We start from the raw sequence: 21,417 nt of genomic DNA, 5'->3' as shown, positions 1-21,417 counted from the left end.
CAAAACAACTCAAACAGCTCCCGTCTACCTTCACTCCCTAATCCAGACCTACACTCCCTCTCCACAGCTACGTTCCACCAGTGGAAGACGCCTCGTGTTACCACCACAACGTGGGACTAAACCACCAGCCAGACTCTTTTCCTCTGTTGTTCCACGATGGTGGAATGATCTCCCAAACTCTGTCTGCTCTGCAGAGTCCCTGTCTACTTTTAAGACCCAGCTGAAGACTCAGCTCTTCAAGGAGAACTTCAACACTTAGTTTAGCTGTATTTGTTGGAAAGTTGGAGAACTTAGCCCAGTTCTTTGCAACAAACTTTATGGGATTAATTTTTTGTATTATAACATGGGTGATAATAGGAGGTGGGAAGGGAGAAAACAAACAAAAATTCATGGACCTGTGTCCAACTGGACAGTCCACCAGCACCTTCCTATGATGTCCTCTACTGTTTGATTTCATGTTTGTGTTGTTCTCACTCGTATGAAAGTCGCTTTGGATAAAAGTGTCTGCTAAATGACTGTAGAATAGAATCTCCAAACTCTGTTTTCATTTAGGAAATAATTAGATTTTTTTTAAATCATTGATTTATTTCCATTTTTTGGTTGTTTTTCCATGTTTACTTTTTATTTTCTCGTTAATTCCAACAGCTGATCTGCAGAATCATTGAATCGCTTTTATTCTGGCGGGAGACGGTTGTTTTCCTCCAATCAGGAGCCAGCTGGTGATGATGCTTACACTGCACATGCTCAGTAGGGGGGAGGGACAGTGTTTTTCTGGAACTTGGACCATGTATCTGGTCTCTGAGCCGGGTCCCGGTTCCGGTCTGCACTCCTTACCTGTAAAAGCAACGAGTAATAAAACTGGTTCTGACTGGAAGGGACATGTCAGTTTGTATCTGGTTTCTGAGCCAGCCGGTGACATGTGACATGTGACATGCATGCAGTGTGTGTGGTCTCCGCTACATGCGTGTAGATTTGCACATGTGTGCGGTAACCCTGACGACCAGAACCAGTTTCCTTCTGCTGCAGTACATGCAGCTCACCACTAGATGGAGCTCAGTGCTCACTAACAGAGTCTTGTCCTCCTCAGATGGATCAGCTGTCGGACGAGGAGGTGGAGGTCAGGGGGGAGGAGGAGGAGGAGGAGGAGGACAGTGATAAGGAGGACCAGGACCTGGATAAGATGTTTGGCGCCTGGCTGGGAGAACTGGACAAACTCACACAGGTATGGCTTCAGGTTACAGCTCAGGTGAGTGTGTTACCAGGTGACCACACACACCTTTTCTCATGTGTTCAGAGCCTGGATGACGGCCGCCCCCCCCAGCAGAAAGCCCCCCTCAGACAAGAGACCAACATAGCCAACTTCTCGTACAGATTCTCTATCTACAACATCAACGGTCAGACACACACACACACACACACACACACACACAAACACAAACACACACACACAAACACAAACACACACACACACACACACACACACACACACACAAACACTTCCTCTCCGTCGCCTGGAACTCATCCTGTCCTCTGTCTGGCTGCAGAGGCGCTGAACCAGGGGGACAACGTGGACCTGGACGCCCTCATGGCTGATCTGTCCTCCATCGAACAGGAGCTCAGCACCATCAGCACCAAGCCCGGCGGCGGCGTGGCCCGGCTGGGTCTGACCGACACCAAGGTGGCGTCTGCGCAACGTAGCTGGGCCATTTGTCCTTCATCCTCACGCTAAACTCTCTGCTCGTATCTGCAGGTTCGCCAGAAGCCTCCAGCTGGACGCAGCAGCCGGCAGCAGCCAGCCGGCGGCGGCGGCGGCGGCGGCGGCGGCGGCGGCGGCGGCGGCGGCAGCGGGGCGAGCAGCAACAGCAGCAGCACCAGAGCGTCGCCCGCCGGGACCATCAGAGTTCCCACCGGGCATCAGGGGAGGCCGCCGCTGGCATCCAACTTCAGCCTGGATGACATCACGGCCCAGCTGGAGAAGGTTCGGACACGTCCTCGCTACAAACACGTCCGTTTTTACGTCAATAGTTTGTGTAAATATCAAACCGGAAGCGACGCCCTGACGTCGTCCATCTTTATGACCAGAGGCACCGAGTCGGGAGCATCGGACTGTTTAGTCTCTCATGGCGTTGTTGTTGGAGGTGAACGCGTTCTAACTTCACTACAAGGGAATAAATCAGGTGAAACCAGAACTTTGGTTCTGACTCGGCTTCTTGTTCCAGAAGCTCTTCCCGTCTTCATCCTGACGTTGTCATTTTCCACTCCTGCTCCCAGCGAAGGCGGACGCTTCTATCTGCGCTCCTGTTTCCTCCCCTCCCTCCCACTCTGGCCTGCGACTTGTCCTGTCTGACTCTGAGCCTCTTTTTACATCTCTTTACTTCTACTCAAACTACATCATGGATCTGATCGGCTGGTCTCTCAACGCAATTGATCAAATTTTCTCAACCAGAAGATCGGGCAGAGGGGAGCCTGCATGTCCTGAGGGGACGCTTCCGGCTGGATACGTTCAGGACTCATGGGCCAGGTGGAGACCGATGTGTCTGTCGGTTCTGTCCTCTGAGGACGTGGAGGATGTTTACATCTTTGGATTATTGGTGACTGGGATTCTGCTGATTGGCGCTGGTGGAGTTCTGATCTACCTGAAGACCCGTGAGATTCTGGCAACAACTGAAAGCCTGCCAGAATTCTGTAACGGTATGTGCCGGGCTAGCAGTGCACAGACTTGCGTTGACTGGACTCGACCGTAAGCAGGATGCCAGTCTGGTCCATACTGGACATTTGGCTGAGGTCCCAGAGCTGGTCCGCAGAATCGATAACAACATGGAGAAGATGTCTACTAGAATCGGTGGAAATGGACCCCCCCATTCGGCTGTCTGGAGCTGCCTGTCTGAGATCAGCTATGGACTCAAGGCCGAGGGCAAATAGTTTTCCTCGCCTGGAACCCAAACAACAATCATATCTGGATTCGGCTTCCCAGCGGAGCTGCCTTGGACCGGCGCAACTCTCCCTGACAACGGAAGAAGACATGTTCAGAGATGCTCTGTCCCCCTCCTCAACCACCCCCAGTCCCCTCCATCATGACTCACCGCCTTCCTGGAGTTTGTGTGTCTTGTTTTAGTTTGTGCTTCAGTGTATGAGGTTTTTTACTCTGTATTTTCAGACCACGTCTTTCTGGCACGGCCCAGAGTTACATGACCTTTTTTGCCCTCGACCCCCCTATGATCCTAATGTATCTCTGTTCTTATCTATTGTAAGGCAGCGCCGGTAAACTAGCTGCACGGCCTAAGTCCTAAGCTTGGTTTTGTATTATTCTTTTGTCATGAATGTTACATGTCTATATGTCTGACCTTGGACCAGCTGGCTTGAACTCTGAATTTCCCCTCTGGGATGAATAAAGTATCTTTGATTTGATTTGATTTGATTGTCTTCCTCAGGCGTCTCTCAGCATGGACGAGGCCGTCCGCCAGACCTCCTCCCATTCCCTCAGCACCTCGTCCTCCTACACGGTGCGGAGGTCCAGCTCTTCCCAGCACCAGCATCGGCGTACAGGATCGGTCGGCACCGTCAGCGAACACGAGGTGAGTCGGAACATTTCCGCCTTCTGAGAAGATAAAACGCTTCGATGGAAAGTCGTTAAGGATCGCCGGCGACGTTGCCGAGTCGCCAAGCAGCCGATCAACTTTATCTGTAAAGACAAACGCTACGTAAGGTACAAACGGTCCCCATGTAGACCCAGAACACCTTGGAACTGCTGGTCCTGCTGGTCTGAGGGTCCTGCTGGTCCTGCAGGTTCCCTCAGACCGGCAGGTCCCCTCAGACCGGCAGGTTCCCCCAGACCAGCAGGTCCCCTCAGACCAGCAGGTTCCCCCAGACCAGCAGGTCCCCTCAGACCAGCAGGTTCCCCCAGACCAGCAGGTCCCCTCAGACCAGCAGGTCCCCTCAGACCAGCAGGTTCCCCTCAGACCAGCAGGTTCCCCTCAGACCAGCAGGTCCCCTCAGACCAGCAGGTTCCCCCAGACCAGCAGGTCCCCTCAGACCAGCAGGTTCCCCCAGACCAGCAGGTCCCCTCAGACCAGCAGGTCCCCTCAGACCAGCAGGTTCCCCTCAGACCAGCAGGTTCCCCTCAGACCAGCAGGTCCCCTCAGACCAGCAGGTTCCCCCAGACCAGCAGGTTCCCCCAGACCAGCAGGTTCCCCCAGACCAGCAGGTCCCCTCAGACCAGCAGGTCCCCTCAGACCAGCAGGTTCCCCCAGACCAGCAGGTCCCCTCAGACCAGCAGGTTCCCCCAGACCAGCAGGTCCCCTCAGACCAGCAGGTTCCCCCAGACCAGCAGGTTCCCCTCAGACCAGCAGGTCCCCTCAGACCAGCAGGTTCCCTCAGACCAGCAGGTCCCCTCAGACCAGCAGGTTCCCCCAGACCAGCAGGTCCCCTCAGACCAGCAGGTTCCCTCAGACCAGCAGGTTCCCCCAGACCATCAGGTCCCCTCAGACCAGCAGGACTGGAATCCAGCAGGTTCCCCCAGACCAGCAGGTCCCCTCAGACCAGCAGATTCCCCCAGACCAGCAGGTCCCCTCAGACCAGCAGGTCCCCTCAGACCAGCAGGTCCCCTCAGACCAGCAGGTTCCCTCAGACCAGCAGGTTCCCCCAGACCAGCAGGTTCCCTCAGACCAGCAGGACTGGAATCCAGCAGGTTCCCCCAGACCAGCAGGTCCCCTCAGACCAGCAGATTCCCCCAGACCAGCAGGTCCCCTCAGACCAGCAGGTCCCCTCAGACCAGCAGGTCCCCTCAGACCAGCAGGTTCCCCCAGACCAGCAGGTCCCCTCAGACCAGCAGGTCCCCTCAGACCATCAGGTCCCCTCAGACCAGCAGGACTGGAATCCAGCAGGTTCCCCCAGACCAGCAGGTCCCCTCAGACCAGCAGATTCCCCCAGACCAGCAGGTCCCCTCAGACCAGCAGATTCCCCCAGACCAGCAGGTTCCCTCAGACCAGCAGGTCCCCTCAGACCAGCAGGTCCCCTCAGACCAGCAGGTCCCCTCAGACCAGCAGGACTGGAATCCAGCAGGTTCCCCCAGACCAGCAGGTCCCCTCAGACCAGCAGATTCCCCCAGACCAGCAGGTCCCCTCAGACCAGCAGGTCCCCTCAGACCAGCAGGACTGGAATCCAGCAGGTTCCCCCAGACCAGCAGGTCCCCTCAGACCAGCAGGTTCACTCAGACCAGCAGGTCCCCTCAGACCAGCAGGTTCACTCAGACCAGCAGGTTCCCCCAGACCAGCAGGTCCCCTCAGACCAGCAGGTTCACTCAGACCAGCAGGTTCCCCCAGACCAGCAGGACTGGAATCCAGCAGGTTCCCCCAGACCAGCAGGTCCCCTCAGACCAGCAGATTCCCTCAGACCAGCAGGTCCCCTCAGACCAGCAGATTCCCCCAGACCAGCAGGTCCCCTCAGACCATCAGGTCCCCTCAGACCAGCAGGTTCCCCCAGACCAGCAGGTTCCCCCAGACCAGCAGGACTGGAATCCAGCAGGTTCCCCCAGACCAGCAGGTCCCCTCAGACCAGCAGATTCCCCCAGACCAGCAGGTCCCCTCAGACCATCAGGTCCCCTCAGACCAGCAGGTTCCCCCAGACCAGCAGGTTCCCCCAGACCAGCAGGTTCCCCCAGACCAGCAGGTCCCCTCAGACCATCAGGTCCCCTCAGACCATCAGGTCCCCTCAGACCAGCAGGTTCCCCCAGACCAGCAGGTTCCCCCAGACCATCAGGTCCCCTCAGACCAGCAGGTTCCCCCAGACCAGCAGGTTCCCCCAGACCAGCAGGTTCCCCCAGACCAGCAGGACTGGAATCCAGCAGGTTCCCCCAGACCAGCAGGTCCCCTCAGACCAGCAGATTCCCCCAGACCAGCAGGTCCCCTCAGACCATCAGGTCCCCTCAGACCAGCAGGTTCCCCCAGACCAGCAGGTTCCCCCAGACCAGCAGGTCCCCTCAGACCATCAGGTCCCCTCAGACCAGCAGGTTCCCCCAGACCAGCAGGTTCCCCCAGACCAGCAGGTCCCCTCAGACCATCAGGTCCCCTCAGACCAGCAGGTTCCCCCAGACCAGCAGGTTCCCCCAGACCAGCAGGACTGGAATCCAGCAGACCTGAACCCGTGTCTGGCTCAAGGAGGACCAGTTTGTGGTGGATTTCAACCTGAAACCAGGAACCTCTCAGGTGACAAACTGACCCCCCTGTTTTCTCCTCAGGTGCGTTCGATCGTCCACTCCTCGCGCTCCTCGGTCACCTCAGCATCCGGGGTCTCCGTTAACTCCGCCTCCTCCATGGACTCGCTGGACAGCGTCCTGCGTCCGGAGTCGGACGCAGCCCAGGCTTCGGCTGACGGAGTCCGTCCCCCTCATCTCCACACAGAGGTACGAACAGTCCGCTGCTGCAGAGCTGGGCAGGATCCCCAGGACCGAACAAACCTCCACAGGGAGACGCTTCGTGTTCCGATGGAAACCACGAGACGTTCTAATTTAGCTTCTTTAATATTTAAACCCAGCGAGTGACGCGTCGCCTCCATGAGACTCTACAACGTGTCCAGGATCCTAAATATCCCACTAAGCCTTTACTCATCTGCACATCATTCTCTCACGTCTGAAACACACACACACACACACACACACACTGTTTCCATGTTTCCACACGTCTTCCTGCTACTATCTACCTGCTGTCCTCACTGCAGCACCTCCACCTCAGCTGCATCCCAAACGTCTTCTTGGCTTTATTCCAGCCATAGAGGATCATTATTTTCCTGCTTTTCTCATCACTTGTTGATCTTTGGCTGCTCCTGATTGGACGTTACCGTCAGTTTAAGCTCTCTGATTGGTGGAAAGTCTGACAGGAAGTGTCTTCATCATCATGTCCAGGTGGAAATAGAGGTCTCTTAGCAACATGGTAGTGATGGTGATGAAGATGTGATAAATGATGGTGTTATCATGGTGGACGTCTGGGAGGCGTGGCTACTGAGAGAATCACGCCGTGTTGGCGAAGCGAAGTGGCGCTGCGGTCGGAGTCGCTGTCCTACAAAGAGGAAGGATTTAGATGACAATAAGACGAGGAACGAGTGAGTCAGCAGAATGACTGGATGAAGATAAAAGGTCAAAACACAGAGGAAGAGGAGGAGCATTACTCCCATGTTCCAGCTAGAAACTGGGACTGGAGTCGTCCTGTCCTTCGCTGACGGTCCAGTCGGGACGCTGCGGGACGTGGCGGTTCTGGGACTCGGCTCCATCACGTAAAAACTGATCAGAGATGCTGCGACTCCCGAGTGCTTCAGACGTTTCCTCTGCCTTCGTCACAGAGCGGAAGGGTGAGGAGGCAACGACGAAGAGCTCGCTGCAGACGTTGTTCTGAGGACCGGAGACAACATGTTATCTGTCAGGATGAAACCTCGTGTGTCCTGATCGGGCCACAACACGAGGCCGGTCCAAGCTCACACACATTCTCCAGCAGGGTTACAATCACCTAGACATGATGAGGAAGTCACTTCCCAATCGGCCTCTGAGGGGACATCCTGCCAGGATCCCCGTCTTGTCATGGTGGAGGAGTGGACCCAAACGCAGGAAAACGGGAGCCGGAGATGCCAAATGAGGATGGTTTAATAAAAAAAACAGGGCTGACCAGACAACTAAACACACAAACAATGGAGCAGCCACTGGGAACAGAACCAAGGGGAATAAATACCAGACCCAGGTGGAATGGATGAAACTAACGGGACCAGTTGAGTCTCACTGACAGGAAACAAGACAAGGAACTTAACAGGAAAAAAAACTTACAAACTAAAACAGGAAACCACAACTAAAGATACAAAACACACACCATGACACGTCTCAGACTCTCCAGTCTCTGCTTGGTAAGGTCCAGTCCAGTTAGAAAAGACTGAACCAGTATGGCCAGCGGGACCAGCGTGGACCCGCATGGCGGTGGGGGGTGATGGTCTGGACGCTGAGTGGACTCCTCCAGAGTCAGAAGTGAGTTTGGAGTTAAAGGTCCCAAACCCAGCAGCAAGAGTCCAGACCAGATGAGATGCTGTGGGACCTTCAGGAACTGATGCTGCAAACCTCCCAAGATTTATCTGATCTTAGACCTGGTCAGGTCCTGACGTCCCGTCTGCTGGAGCCGGCGTTGTCACATGCAGAACATACAGAGTGGAAAGTTCCTGTCAATGTGGCCCCGCCCACACCACGTGGCCCCTCCTACACCATGTGGGCCCCTCCTACACCATGTGGCCCCTCCTACACCACGTGGCCCCTCCTACACCATGTGGCCCCTCCTACACCATGTGGGCCCCTCCTACACCACGTGGCCCCTCCTACACCATGTGGCCCCTCCCACACCATGTGGCCCCACCTACACCATGTGGCCCCTCCCACACCATGTGGCCCCCGCCTATACAATGTGGCCCCGCCTACACCATGTGGCCCCTCCTACACCACGTGGCCCCTCCTACACCATGTGGCCCCTCCTACACCACGTGGCCCCTCCTACACAACATGGCCCGCCTACACAGTGTGGCCCCACCTACTTATGGATCGTTATGGGAATATAAGATGAGCGGTATCAGGATATGAGGTTTTGGTTGTATCACCCCGCCCTACTCATGAACTGCACTAGATAAAAACCAGGAAGCTTCTGTATTTATGCAGTTTGTTGGTGAGGAGTGTGTGAGTCGGTTCAAGCCTGTTGTCAAAAACAGAAGTTTCTGGAGTTGTGAATGTGACATTGTGTTTTCTAACATTTCCCTCTGAGGTATCCACAGGTTTCCAATCGCCTTCTCAGTGCTGCTGATCTCTGCTTCACCACACAGCTTTCTGCTAAACGGCCACATTCAGTCAATCAATGGATTAATTCACAGGAAGTCTCTCTGTCTTTTCAAGCACTCCTATCTGGACAGGGAAACCTCTCTGATTCTGAGAAACATAGCGGGAAAACCTTCCCACCTGCTGACCAAGGTGACCATCTTCATCCACTTCTGCATGCTGTTCTATGATTTTATGCACGAGCATCCCGCCCCTCTTCTTTCCACTGTCTTCCATCCATTCATAGCTGAGAGGAGCAATCTGTGTGTTGCAGCTTTTACTGATTCTCAATTCTTCCCTTTGGCTCCGTTTCTCTATGTTGCAGAGCTAGGGGGCCTCCTTTCTTTTGGAGATCATGTAGTATTAACGCTTGAGGAACCAAAATGGCTGCCAGTGTCCCAGCTGATGGGCTGAATTAGCGTTCCATGTTTCCTAAAAGAAGAGAAGTAGCTTATCTTTATAGACAGAGGGTTTGAACCAAGGGAAGGAATTGGGATGGAGTCCCAGGGTGATCAATAATCTGATAAACTGCTACTGTTTTCCTGGTGATGGAGTCGATTGATGAGGCGTTATAGCTTTATTTCCTTTGAAACATAAGGGGTATGTTAAATGTGTAAACATTTCAGGTGAAAGTGAACTGCATGTAAAATCTGATGAGTGTTACTGTCTGACACGACCGAAGGCTACGATAACACAGGAGTGGTTTTATTTCCAGAACCACCGGCATATCAATAACATCTTCCTCCATTTTATCTAATGTCATACGGCTATTTGTGGGGCTCGGTGAACAGGCCCATTCGTACTGATAGAACACACATCCTGTGTCATCGTGTCGCTTCAGCTGCTTGTGATTAAACATTTCTCATGATATTAACTACAGTACTGGGAATACTCATATAAACTATGCAACAGGTAAGTCTAACAACCAACGCGTGTGTGTCTGCTTTCACACCCTAAATCACTCCAACCCTGATATGGATCATATTATGTTTGTAAATCAAAAAACAAACAAACAAAATGTTTAATGTAGTTTTAATAGTCAAACAGAACCTCGTCGTTTGACTTGAAGCTCGAAAATCAATTTGTAAATGAAACTGTAAGCTAGTTAAAGAGGGAGTGATAGCATCCGTAGCAGTCAGTGCAGATATCTACTGTAGCTTATTCAGCCTTAACAAGATCATGCTAGCCGCTATGTTGATGTCAACAGTATACTAACTGCTATATTTGTCTCAACAAGGTAATATTAGATTAGCCAAAGAAGATGCTAGCCGCTACGTTGGTGTCAACAGTATATTAGCTGCTATATTTGTCTCAACAAGGTAATATTAGATTAGCCAAAGAAGATGCTAGCCGCTACGTTGGTGTCAACAGTATATTAGCTGCTATATTTGTCTCAACAAGGTAATATTAGATTAGCCAAAGAAGATGCTAGCCGCTACGTTGGTGTCAACAGTATATTAGCTGCTATATTTGTCTCAACAAGGTAATATTAGATTAGCCAAAGAAGATGCTAGCCGCTACGTTGGTGTCAACAGTATATTAGCTGCTATATTTGTCTCAACAAGGTAATATTAGATTAGCCAAAGAAGATGCTAGCCGCTACGTTGGTGTCAACAGTATATTAGCTGCTATATTTGTCTCAACAAGGTAATATTAGATTAGCCAAAGAAGATGCTAGCCGCTACGTTGGTGTCAACAGTATATTAGCTGCTATATTTGTCTCAACAAGGTAATATTAGATTAGCCAAAGAAGATGCTAGCCGCTACGTTGGTGTCAACAGTATATTAGTTGCTATATTTGTCTCAACAAGGTAATATTAGATTAGCCAAAGAAGATGCTAGCCGCTACGTTGGTGTCAACAGTATATTAGCTGCTTTATTTGTCTCAACAAGGTAATATTAGATTAGCCAAAGAAGATGCTAGCCACTACGTTGGTGTCAACAGTATGATACTAGCTGCTATGTTTGTCTCAACAATGTGACATTTGATTAGCCAAACAAAATGCTAGCTGCTGCATTAGCCTAAACAAGATGTTGGTTTATCTTGAAATATCTTTATTCTGTTGGTCTAAATGCTGAAATGTAGCTACATTGGTATGAACTTAATAATGCTAACCTCAGACTACCTTAACCGCTTACTTAGCAGTTAGCAGCTTAGATAAAATTAGAAGCTTTGCTTTCACAACCTGAAAAATGTCAGTTGCTCCCTTCAAGATTTCATTAGTCAGTATGTTAGCCAGTATGATGTTGTTTTGTTGGTTTAACAAGATAATGTTACCTGATACAAGATAACATTAATTACTGCCTTAACCACGTTAATGCAACAAGAGCATGTTATCCATACCCACTAAAGCTAAATAAAACCATGTTAGAAGCTATGCTAACCTTGGCCTTTGTTGAGTGCGGAGCATTCGTAACGGGTATTATCTCAGCTTCTTGCTTTAGACAGTGTTGTAGTTTAGCTGGTGTAACTGGACCAGACTGGTTGCGTATCCAGTTTCAGCAGTAACCTGTAAGGATGCATCGTTGGTGTGCTGAATATTTGGAGCTCAGCCAGTTGCAGTAATGGAGCCTAGTGAGTGATCAATGCAGATAATTGTTGTTGTTCTCTGACTGGGAAGCTGTTTGCTGGTGCATGCTAGGCTGTTTTGGGATCAGTGAGTTCATTTTTATTTATTTGGTGGTGTTTTTCATTCTTTTCTCTTTGCATGCAGAACATCAGAGCTGCACCAACTGGTGAGAAAAGAGCTGCACAGATTGAAATCAGCGGATTTCTGATGCTATCCCAGATAATGTTTGTCCCTGGCCTTGGACAGAAGGGCACCTCCTGGTCATACGTGATTGCGATGCTCGTTCGGTCCTCTGCTCTTTAAGCTAAAGCTGCAGGCTTCTTAATGGCAGAGTTTTATTTATGTGTGTGAGTAAGTAAGCAGGCTTTATTCTGGTTGGATGGACCTTGTCATGATTTGATTGGATGATAAAGCAGATAAGGCACTTTGATTGGATGACGGAGGATAATCCTCTCGGAGGAAAAGAGGAGTGGATTCCTGGTGGACACCAACCCTCGGCAGCTGGCGGCGTTGGGCGATTTTGCTTGTAGATTTCAGCTTTAGATGTCTTTTTAATAGAAGCACCCAAATACAAGCAAGTCCATTAAACCTGTATTACAGAAAAGAGGATGTTGCTAAGTTTTTAGTCTCTTCTAATCTGATTTATGTTCCCAAATGATCAAATTATACCGAAAGGACTTTTCCCGTAGATGCACCGTCTGATTGGACGGCGTTGTCCTGTCAGTAACATCCCTTTCCTGGCTCTGGATGTGGATCAAAGTTAAGTCAACACACTCAGATTAATGCTTCGCTTCTCAAGTCCATTTGCCTGCGAGCATCTGCCGCCGGCTTCAAATCCAGCTTGAAGTTTGGCAGATGAATCCCGGACAGTGTGCTGGAGTTTCTGTCCTGCTGGAAAACCGGGTTTTCTTTTCATTTATGGAAGCAGATTAAAGCAGAGGGGAGAGGTTGGGGGCTGCACTGATTAGGTTTAATTATCTGCTCTCATTAGCGCCTTTAGCGCTAATGAGAGCGCGTGTAGCGTTAGTGTGTCAGTTAGCGTTAGTGTGTCAGTGTTACACACACACAGCAACTGCTGGCCCACTTCTGCTGTTCCCGATGCTTACATTTCATATCCACCAGCACTGTTTTTAGCCTATGGCAGCTCAGGAGGGACATATCCCCTCACTTCAAATGCAGTCACATCTCTACTGGGCAGAAGCTAATTTTATGGCTCCATAATGTAGGTCAGTGGCGGCAGTGGGCGGCGCCAAGGGGAGAGACGCTGCCGGAGAGGCGATTATGACCATTCAGACGTGAAACGCAACAATTTAGATGCGAGAACATAGAATATAACAGAATCACTGACCTCAAATAAACCAATCACACATTTAGTACTGATACTTTTATTATTTTAGGATTTTTGGAGGATTTAGAGACAGATTAAAATGTGCAAATTAAAGAACTGTGAAAATCCAGATTTACTGTAATCCCTCATTTACTACATGACAAGTAAATATTTATTTATTATTTAAAGAGGCGTGTTAACTTCTGAGGTCACATGGAAAGACAAATGGTTTTATTCCGGTAAACAAAGCTTAGTTCAACTCTTAAAACATCAAAACAGCCCTGGTTATTTCATATTAAAATATATAGAGGATAAACAACTTTAATCCCCCCCACCACGCATGAGAAATGTAAAAATAGATGTGACGTTTCCACGGAGAGGTGACGTTTCCACGCAGACGTGACGTTTCCACGCAGACGTGACGTTTCCACGGAGACGTGACGTTTCCACGGAGAGGTGACGTTTCCACGCAGACGTGACATTTCAACGCAGACGTGGCGTTTCCACGGAGAGGTGACGTTTCAACGCAGACGTGGCGTTTCAACGCAGACGTGGCGTTTCCACAGAGAGGTGACGTTTCAACGCAGACGTGACGTTTCAACGCAGACGTGGCGTTTCAACGCAGACGTGGCGTTTCCACAGAGAGGTGACGTTTCAACGCAGACGTGGCGTTTCCACGGAGAGGTGACGTTTCCACGGAGAGGTGACGTTTCCACGCAGACGTGGCGTTTCCACGGAGAGGTGATGTTTCCACGCAGACGTGACGTTTCCACGCAGACGTGACGTTTCCACGCAGACGTGCGTTTCCACGCAGACGTGACGTTTCAACGCAGACGTGACGTTTCCACGCAGACGTGGCATTTCCACGGAGAGGTGACGTTTCCACGCAGACGTGACGTTTCCACGGAGACGTGACGTTTCCACGGAGACGTGACGTTTCCACGCAGACGTGACGTTACCACGCAGACGTACGTTTCCACGCAGACGTGACGTTTCAACGCAGACGTGACGTTTCCACGCAGATGTGGCGTTTCCACGGAGACGTGACGTTTCCACGCAGACGTGGCGTTTCCACGCAGACGTACGTTTCCACGCAGACGTACGTTTCCACGCAGACGTACGTTACCACGCAGACGTGATGTTTCAACGCAGACGTGACGTTTCCACGCAGACGTGGCGTTTCCACGGAGACGTGACGTTTCCACGCAGACGTACGTTTCCACGCAGACGTACGTTTCCACGCAGACGTACGTTACCACGCAGACGTGACTTTTCCACGCAGACGTACGTTTCCACGCAGACGTACGTTTCTACGCAGACGTACGTTTCCACGCAGACGTGACGTTTCAACGCAGACGTACGTTTCCACGCAGACGTACGTTTCCACGCAGACGTGACGTTTCCACGCAGACGTACGTTTCCACGCAGACGTACGTTTCCACGCAGACGTGACGTTTCCACGCAGACGTGACGTTTCCACGCAGACGTGACGTTTCCACGCAGACGTGACGTTTCCACGCAGACGTGACGTTTCCACGCAGACGTGACGTTTCCACGGAGAGGTGACGTTTCCACGCAGACGTACGTTTCCACGCAGACGTACGTTTCCACGCAGACGTGACGTTTCCACGCAGACGTGACGTTTCCACGGAGAGGTGACGTTTCCACGCAGACGTGACGTTTCCACGCAGACGTGACGTTTCCACGCAGACGTGACGTTTCCACGCAGACGTACGTTTCCACGCAGACGTACGTTACCACGCAGACGTGACTTTTCCACGCAGACGTACGTTTCCACGCAGACGTGACGTTTCAACGCAGACGTGACGTTTCCACGCAGACGTGGCATTTCCACGGAGAGGTGACGTTTCAACGCAGACGTGACGTTTCCACGCAGACGTGACGTTTCCACGCAGACGTACGTTTCCACGCAGACGTACGTTTCCACGCAGACGTACGTTTCCACGCAGACGTGACGTTTCCACGCAGACGTGACGTTTCCACGCAGACGTGACGTTTCCACGCAGACGTGACGTTTCCACGCAGACGTGACGTTTCCACGCAGACGTGGCGTTTCCACGCAGACGTGGCGTTTCCACGCAGACGTGGCGTTTCCACGGAGAGGTGACGTTTCCACGCAGACGTGGCGTTTCCACGGAGACGTGGCGTTTCCACGGAGACGTGACGTTTCCACGGAGACGTGACGTTTCCATGCAGACGTACGTTTCCACGCAGACGTGACGTTTCCACGCAGACGTGACGTTTCCACGCAGACGTGACGTTTCCACGGAGACGTGACGTTTCCACGGAGACGTGACGTTTCCACGGAGACGTGACGTTTCCACGCAGACGTGACGTTTCCACGCAGACGTACGTTTCCACGCAGACGTGACGTTTCAACGCAGACGTGACGTTTCCACGCAGACGTGGCGTTTCCACGCAGACGTGACGTTTCCACGGAGACGTGACGTTTCCACGCAGACGTGACGTTTCCACGCAGACGTGACGTTTCCACGCAGACGTGACGTTTCCACGGAGACGTGACGTTTCCACGCAGACGTGACGTTTCCACGCAGACGTGACGTTTCCACGCAGACGTGACGTTTCCACGCAGACGTACGTTTCCACGCAGACGTACGTTTCCACGCAGACGTGACGTTTCCACGGAGACGTGACGTTTCCACGCAGACGTGACGTTTCCACGCAGACGTGACGTTTCCACGCAGACGTGACGTTTCCACGCAGACGTGACGTTTCCACGCAGACGTGACGTTTCCACGCAGACGTGACGTTTCCACGCAGACGTACGTTTCCACGCAGACGTACGTTACCACGCAGACGTGACTTTTCCACGCAGACGTACGTTTCCACGCAGACGTGACGTTTCCACGCAGACGTGACGTTTCAACGCAGACGTGACGTTTCCACGCAGACGTGGCATTTCCACGGAGAGGTGACGTTTCAACGCAGACGTACGTTTCCACGCAGACGTACGTTTCCACGCAGACGTACGTTTCCACGCAGACGTGACGTTTCAACGCAGACGTACGTTTCCACGCAGACGTACGTTTCCACGCAGACGTGACGTTTCCACGCAGACGTACGTTTCCACACAGACGTACGTTTCCACGCAGACGTGACGTTTCCACGCAGACGTGACGTTTCCACGCAGACGTGACGTTTCCACGCAGACGTGACGTTTCCACGCAGACGTGACGTTTCCACGCAGACGTACGTTTCCACGCAGACGTACGTTTCCACGCAGACGTACGTTTCCACGCAGACGTGACGTTTCAACGCAGAAGTGACGTTTCCACGGAGAGGTGACGTTTCCACGCAGACGTGACGTTTCCACGCAGACGTGACGTTTCCACGCAGACGTACGTTTCCACGCAGACGTACGTTACCACGCAGACGTGACTTTTCCACGCAGACGTACATTTCCACGCAGACGTGACGTTTCAACGCAGACGTGACGTTTCCACGCAGACGTGGCATTTCCACGGAGAGGTGACGTTTCAACGCAGACGTGACGTTTCCACGCAGACGTGACGTTTCCACGCAGACGTACGTTTCCACGCAGACGTACGTTTCCACGCAGACGTGACGTTTCCACGCAGACGTGACGTTTCCACGCAGACGTGACGTTTCCACGCAGACGTAACGTTTCCACGCAGACGTGACGTTTCCACGCAGACGTGGCGTTTCCACGCAGACGTGGCGTTTCCACGCAGACGTGGCGTTTCCACGGAGAGGTGACGTTTCCACGCAGACGTGGCGTTTCCACGGAGACGGGGCGTTTCCACGGAGACGTGACGTTTCCACGGAGACGTGACGTTTCCACGCAGACGTACGTTTCCACGCAGACGTGACGTTTCCACGCAGACGTGACGTTTCCACGGAGACGTGACGTTTCCACGGAGACGTGACGTTTCCACGCAGACGTACGTTTCCACGCAGACGTGACGTTTCCACGCAGACGTACGTTTCCACGCAGACGTGACGTTTCCACGGAGACGTGACGTTTCCACGCAGACGTGGCGTTTCCACGCAGACGTGACGTTTCCACGGAGACGTGACGTTTCCACGCAGACGTGACGTTTCCACGCAGACGTGACGTTTCCACGCAGACGTGACGTTTCCACGCAGACGTGACGTTTCCACGGAGACGTGACGTTTCCACGCAGACGTACGTTTCCACGCAGACGTGACGTTTCAACGCAGACGTGACGTTTCCACGGAGAGGTGACGTTTCCACGCAGACGTGACGTTTCCACGCAGACGTGACGTTTCCACGCAGACGTACGTTTCCACGCAGACGTACGTTACCACGCAGACGTGACTTTTCCACGCAGACGTACATTTCCACGCAGACGTGACGTTTCAACGCAGACGTGACGTTTCCACGCAGACGTGGCATTTCCACGGAGAGGTGACGTTTCAACGCAGACGTGACGTTTCCACGCAGACGTGACGTTTCCACGCAGACGTACGTTTCCACGCAGACGTACGTTTCCACGCAGACGTGACGTTTCCACGCAGACGTGACGTTTCCACGCAGACGTGACGTTTCCACGCAGACGTGACGTTTCCACGCAGACGTAACGTTTCCACGCAGACGTGACGTTTCCACGGAGAGGTGACGTTTCAACGCAGACGTGACGTTTCCACGCAGACGTGACGTTTCCACGGAGACGTGACGTTTCCACGCAGACGTGACGTTTCCACGCAGACGTGACGTTTCCACGCAGACGTGACGTTTCCACGGAGACGTGACGTTTCCACGCAGACGTGACGTTTCCACGCAGACGTGACGTTTCCACGCAGACGTGACGTTTCCACGCAGACGTACGTTTCCACGCAGACGTGACGTTTCCACGGAGACGTGACGTTTCCACGCAGACGTGACGTTTCCACGCAGACGTGACGTTTCCACGCAGACGTGACGTTTCCACGCAGACGTGACGTTTCCACGCAGACGTACGTTTCCACGCAGACGTACGTTACCACGCAGACGTGACTTTTCCACGCAGACGTACGTTTCCACGCAGACGTGACGTTTCCACGCAGACGTGACGTTTCAACGCAGACGTGACGTTTCCACGCAGACGTGGCATTTCCACGGAGAGGTGACGTTTCAACGCAGACGTACGTTTCCACGCAGACGTACGTTTCCACGCAGACGTACGTTTCCACGCAGACGTGACGTTTCAACGCAGACGTACGTTTCCACGCAGACGTACGTTTCCACGCAGACGTGACGTTTCCACGCAGACGTACGTTTCCACACAGACGTACGTTTCCACGCAGACGTGACGTTTCCACGCAGACGTGACGTTTCCACGCAGACGTGACGTTTCCACGCAGACGTGACGTTTCCACGCAGACGTACGTTTCCACGCAGACGTACGTTTCCACGCAGACGTACGTTTCCACGCAGACATGACGTTTCAACGCAGACGTGACGTTTCCACGGAGAGGTGACGTTTCCACGCAGACGTGACGTTTCCACGCAGACGTGACGTTTCCACGCAGACGTACGTTTCCACGCAGACGTACGTTACCACGCAGACGTGACTTTTCCACGCAGACGTACATTTCCACGCAGACGTGACGTTTCAACGCAGACGTGACGTTTCCACGCAGACGTGGCATTTCCACGGAGAGGTGACGTTTCAACGCAGACGTGACGTTTCCACGCAGACGTGACGTTTCCACGCAGACGTACGTTTCCACGCAGACGTACGTTTCCACGCAGACGTGACGTTTCCACGCAGACGTGACGTTTCCACGCAGACGTGACGTTTCCACGCAGACGTAACGTTTCCACGCAGACGTGACGTTTCCACGCAGACGTGGCGTTTCCACGCAGACGTGGCGTTTCCACGCAGACGTGGCGTTTCCACGGAGAGGTGACGTTTCCACGCAGACGTGGCGTTTCCACGCAGACGTACGTTTCCACGCAGACGTACGTTACCACGCAGACGTGACTTTTCCACGCAGACGTACATTTCCACGCAGACGTGACGTTTCAACGCAGACGTGACGTTTCCACGCAGACGTGGCATTTCCACGGAGAGGTGACGTTTCAACGCAGACGTGACGTTTCCACGCAGACGTGACGTTTCCACGCAGACGTACGTTTCCACGCAGACGTACGTTTCCACGCAGACGTGACGTTTCCACGCAGACGTGACGTTTCCACGCAGACGTGACGTTTCCACGCAGACGTAACGTTTCCACGCAGACGTGACGTTTCCACGCAGACGTGGCGTTTCCACGCAGACGTGGCGTTTCCACGCAGACGTGGCGTTTCCACGGAGAGGTGACGTTTCCACGCAGACGTGGCGTTTCCACGGAGACGGGGCGTTTCCACGGAGACGTGACGTTTCCACGGAGATGCGACGTTTCCACGCAGACGTACGTTTCCACGCAGACGTGACGTTTCCACGCAGACGTGACGTTTCCACGCAGACGTGACGTTTCCACGGAGACGTGACGTTTCCACGGAGACGTGACGTTTCCACGCAGACGTACGTTTCCACGCAGACGTGACGTTTCCACGCAGACGTACGTTTCCACGCAGACGTGACGTTTCCACGGAGACGTGACGTTTCCACGCAGACGTGGCGTTTCCACGCAGACGTGACGTTTCCACGGAGACGTGACGTTTCCACGCAGACGTGACGTTTCCACGCAGACGTGACGTTTCCACGCAGACGTACGTTTCCACGCAGACGTGACGTTTCAACGCAGACGTGACGTTTCCACGGAGAGGTGACGTTTCCACGCAGACGTGACGTTTCCACGCAGACGTGACGTTTCCACGCAGACGTACGTTTCCACGCAGACGTACGTTACCACGCAGACGTGACTTTTCCACGCAGACGTACATTTCCACGCAGACGTGACGTTTCAACGCAGACGTGACGTTTCCACGCAGACGTGGCATTTCCACGGAGAGGTGACGTTTCAACGCAGACGTGACGTTTCCACGCAGACGTGACGTTTCCACGCAGACGTACGTTTCCACGCAGACGTACGTTTCCACGCAGACGTGACGTTTCCACGCAGACGTGACGTTTCCACGCAGACGTGACGTTTCCACGCAGACGTGACGTTTCCACGCAGACGTAACGTTTCCACGCAGACGTGACGTTTCCACGCAGACGTGGCGTTTCCACGCAGACGTGGCGTTTCCACGCAGACGTGGCGTTTCCACGGAGAGGTGACGTTTCCACGCAGACGTGGCGTTTCCACGGAGACGGGGCGTTTCCACGGAGACGTGACGTTTCCACGGAGACGTGACGTTTCCACGCAGACGTACGTTTCCACGCAGACGTGACGTTTCCACGCAGACGTGACGTTTCCACGCAGACGTGACGTTTCCACGGAGACGTGACGTTTCCACGGAGACGTGACGTTTCCACGCAGACGTACGTTTCCACGCAGACGTGACGTTTCCACGCAGACGTACGTTTCCACGCAGACGTGACGTTTCCACGGAGACGTGACGTTTCCACGCAGACGTGGCGTTTCCACGCAGACGTGACGTTTCCACGGAGACGTGACGTTTCCACGCAGACGTGACGTTTCCACGCAGACGTGACGTTTCCACGCAGACGTGACATTTCCACGGAGACGTGACGTTTCCACGCAGACGTGACGTTTCCACGCAGACGTGACGTTTCCACGGAGACGTGACGTTTCCACGCAGACGTGACGTTTCCACGCAGACGTGACGTTTCCACGCAGACGTGACGTTTCCACGCAGACGTGACGTTTCCACGCAGACGTACGTTTCCACGCAGACGTACGTTTCCACGCAGACGTACGTTTCCACGCAGACGTGACGTTTCCACGGAGACGTGACGTTTCCACGCAGACGTGACGTTTCCACGCAGACGTGACGTTTCCACGTGACGTTTCCACGCAGACGTGACGTTTCCACGCAGACGTGACGTTTCCACGCAGACGTACGTTTCCACGCAGACGTACGTTTCCACGCAGACGTACGTTACCACGCAGACGTGACTTTTCCACGCAGACGTACGTTTCCACGCAGACGTACGTTTCCACGCAGACGTGACGTTTCAACGCAGACGTGACGTTTCAACGCAGACGTGACGTTTCCACGCAGACGTGGCATTTCCACGGAGAGGTGACGTTTCAACGCAGACGTGACGTTTCCACGCAGACGTGACGTTTCCACGCAGACGTACGTTTCCACGCGGACGTACTTTTCCACGCAGACGTGACGTTTCCACGCAGACGTGACGTTTCCACGCAGACGTGACGTTTCCACGCAGACGTGACGTTTCCACGCAGACGTTATGTTTCCACGCAGACGTAACGTTTCCACGCAGACGTGACGTTTCCACGCAGACGTGGCGTTTCCACGGAGAGGTGACGTTTCCACGCAGACGTGGCGTTTCCACGGAGACGTGACGTTACCACGCAGACGTGACTTTTCCACGCAGACGTACGTTTCCACGCAGACGTGACGTTTCAACGCAGACGTGACGTTTCCACGCAGACGTGGCATTTCCACGGAGAGGTGACATTTCAACGCAGACGTGACGTTTCCACGCAGACGTGACGTTTCCACGCAGACGTACGTTTCCACGCAGACGTACGTTTCCACGCAGACGTGACGTTTCCACGCAGACGTGACGTTTCCACGCAGACGT

General features: G+C 53.2%; 1 protein-coding gene across 1 annotated transcript in view; it reads left to right on the top strand.

Moving 5' to 3' along the window:
• Positions 1 to 1,087: 1,087 nt before the first annotated feature.
• The window catches only part of raph1a (Ras association (RalGDS/AF-6) and pleckstrin homology domains 1a), a gene marked incomplete at its 5' end in the record, with an annotated part of 42,178 nt that continues 21,848 nt past the window's right edge, over positions 1,088 to 21,417 (top strand). Inside the window, 7 exons of the mRNA XM_079253784.1 lie at positions 1,088 to 1,222; positions 1,295 to 1,394; positions 1,545 to 1,678; positions 1,751 to 1,978; positions 3,432 to 3,575; positions 6,236 to 6,400; positions 8,909 to 8,983. Coding sequence (XP_079109910.1) covers positions 1,088 to 1,222; positions 1,295 to 1,394; positions 1,545 to 1,678; positions 1,751 to 1,978; positions 3,432 to 3,575; positions 6,236 to 6,400; positions 8,909 to 8,983 — 981 coding nt within the window. The remainder of the gene's footprint in view (positions 1,223 to 1,294; positions 1,395 to 1,544; positions 1,679 to 1,750; positions 1,979 to 3,431; positions 3,576 to 6,235; positions 6,401 to 8,908; positions 8,984 to 21,417) is intronic.

Source organism: Telmatherina bonti (genome assembly GCF_933228915.1).
Source record: "Telmatherina bonti genome assembly, chromosome: 15".
Lineage (NCBI taxonomy): Eukaryota > Metazoa > Chordata > Actinopteri > Atheriniformes > Telmatherinidae > Telmatherina > Telmatherina bonti.
The sequence above is the reverse complement of the archived record's forward strand: the minus strand, read 5'-3'. Positions and strand labels throughout refer to the sequence as shown.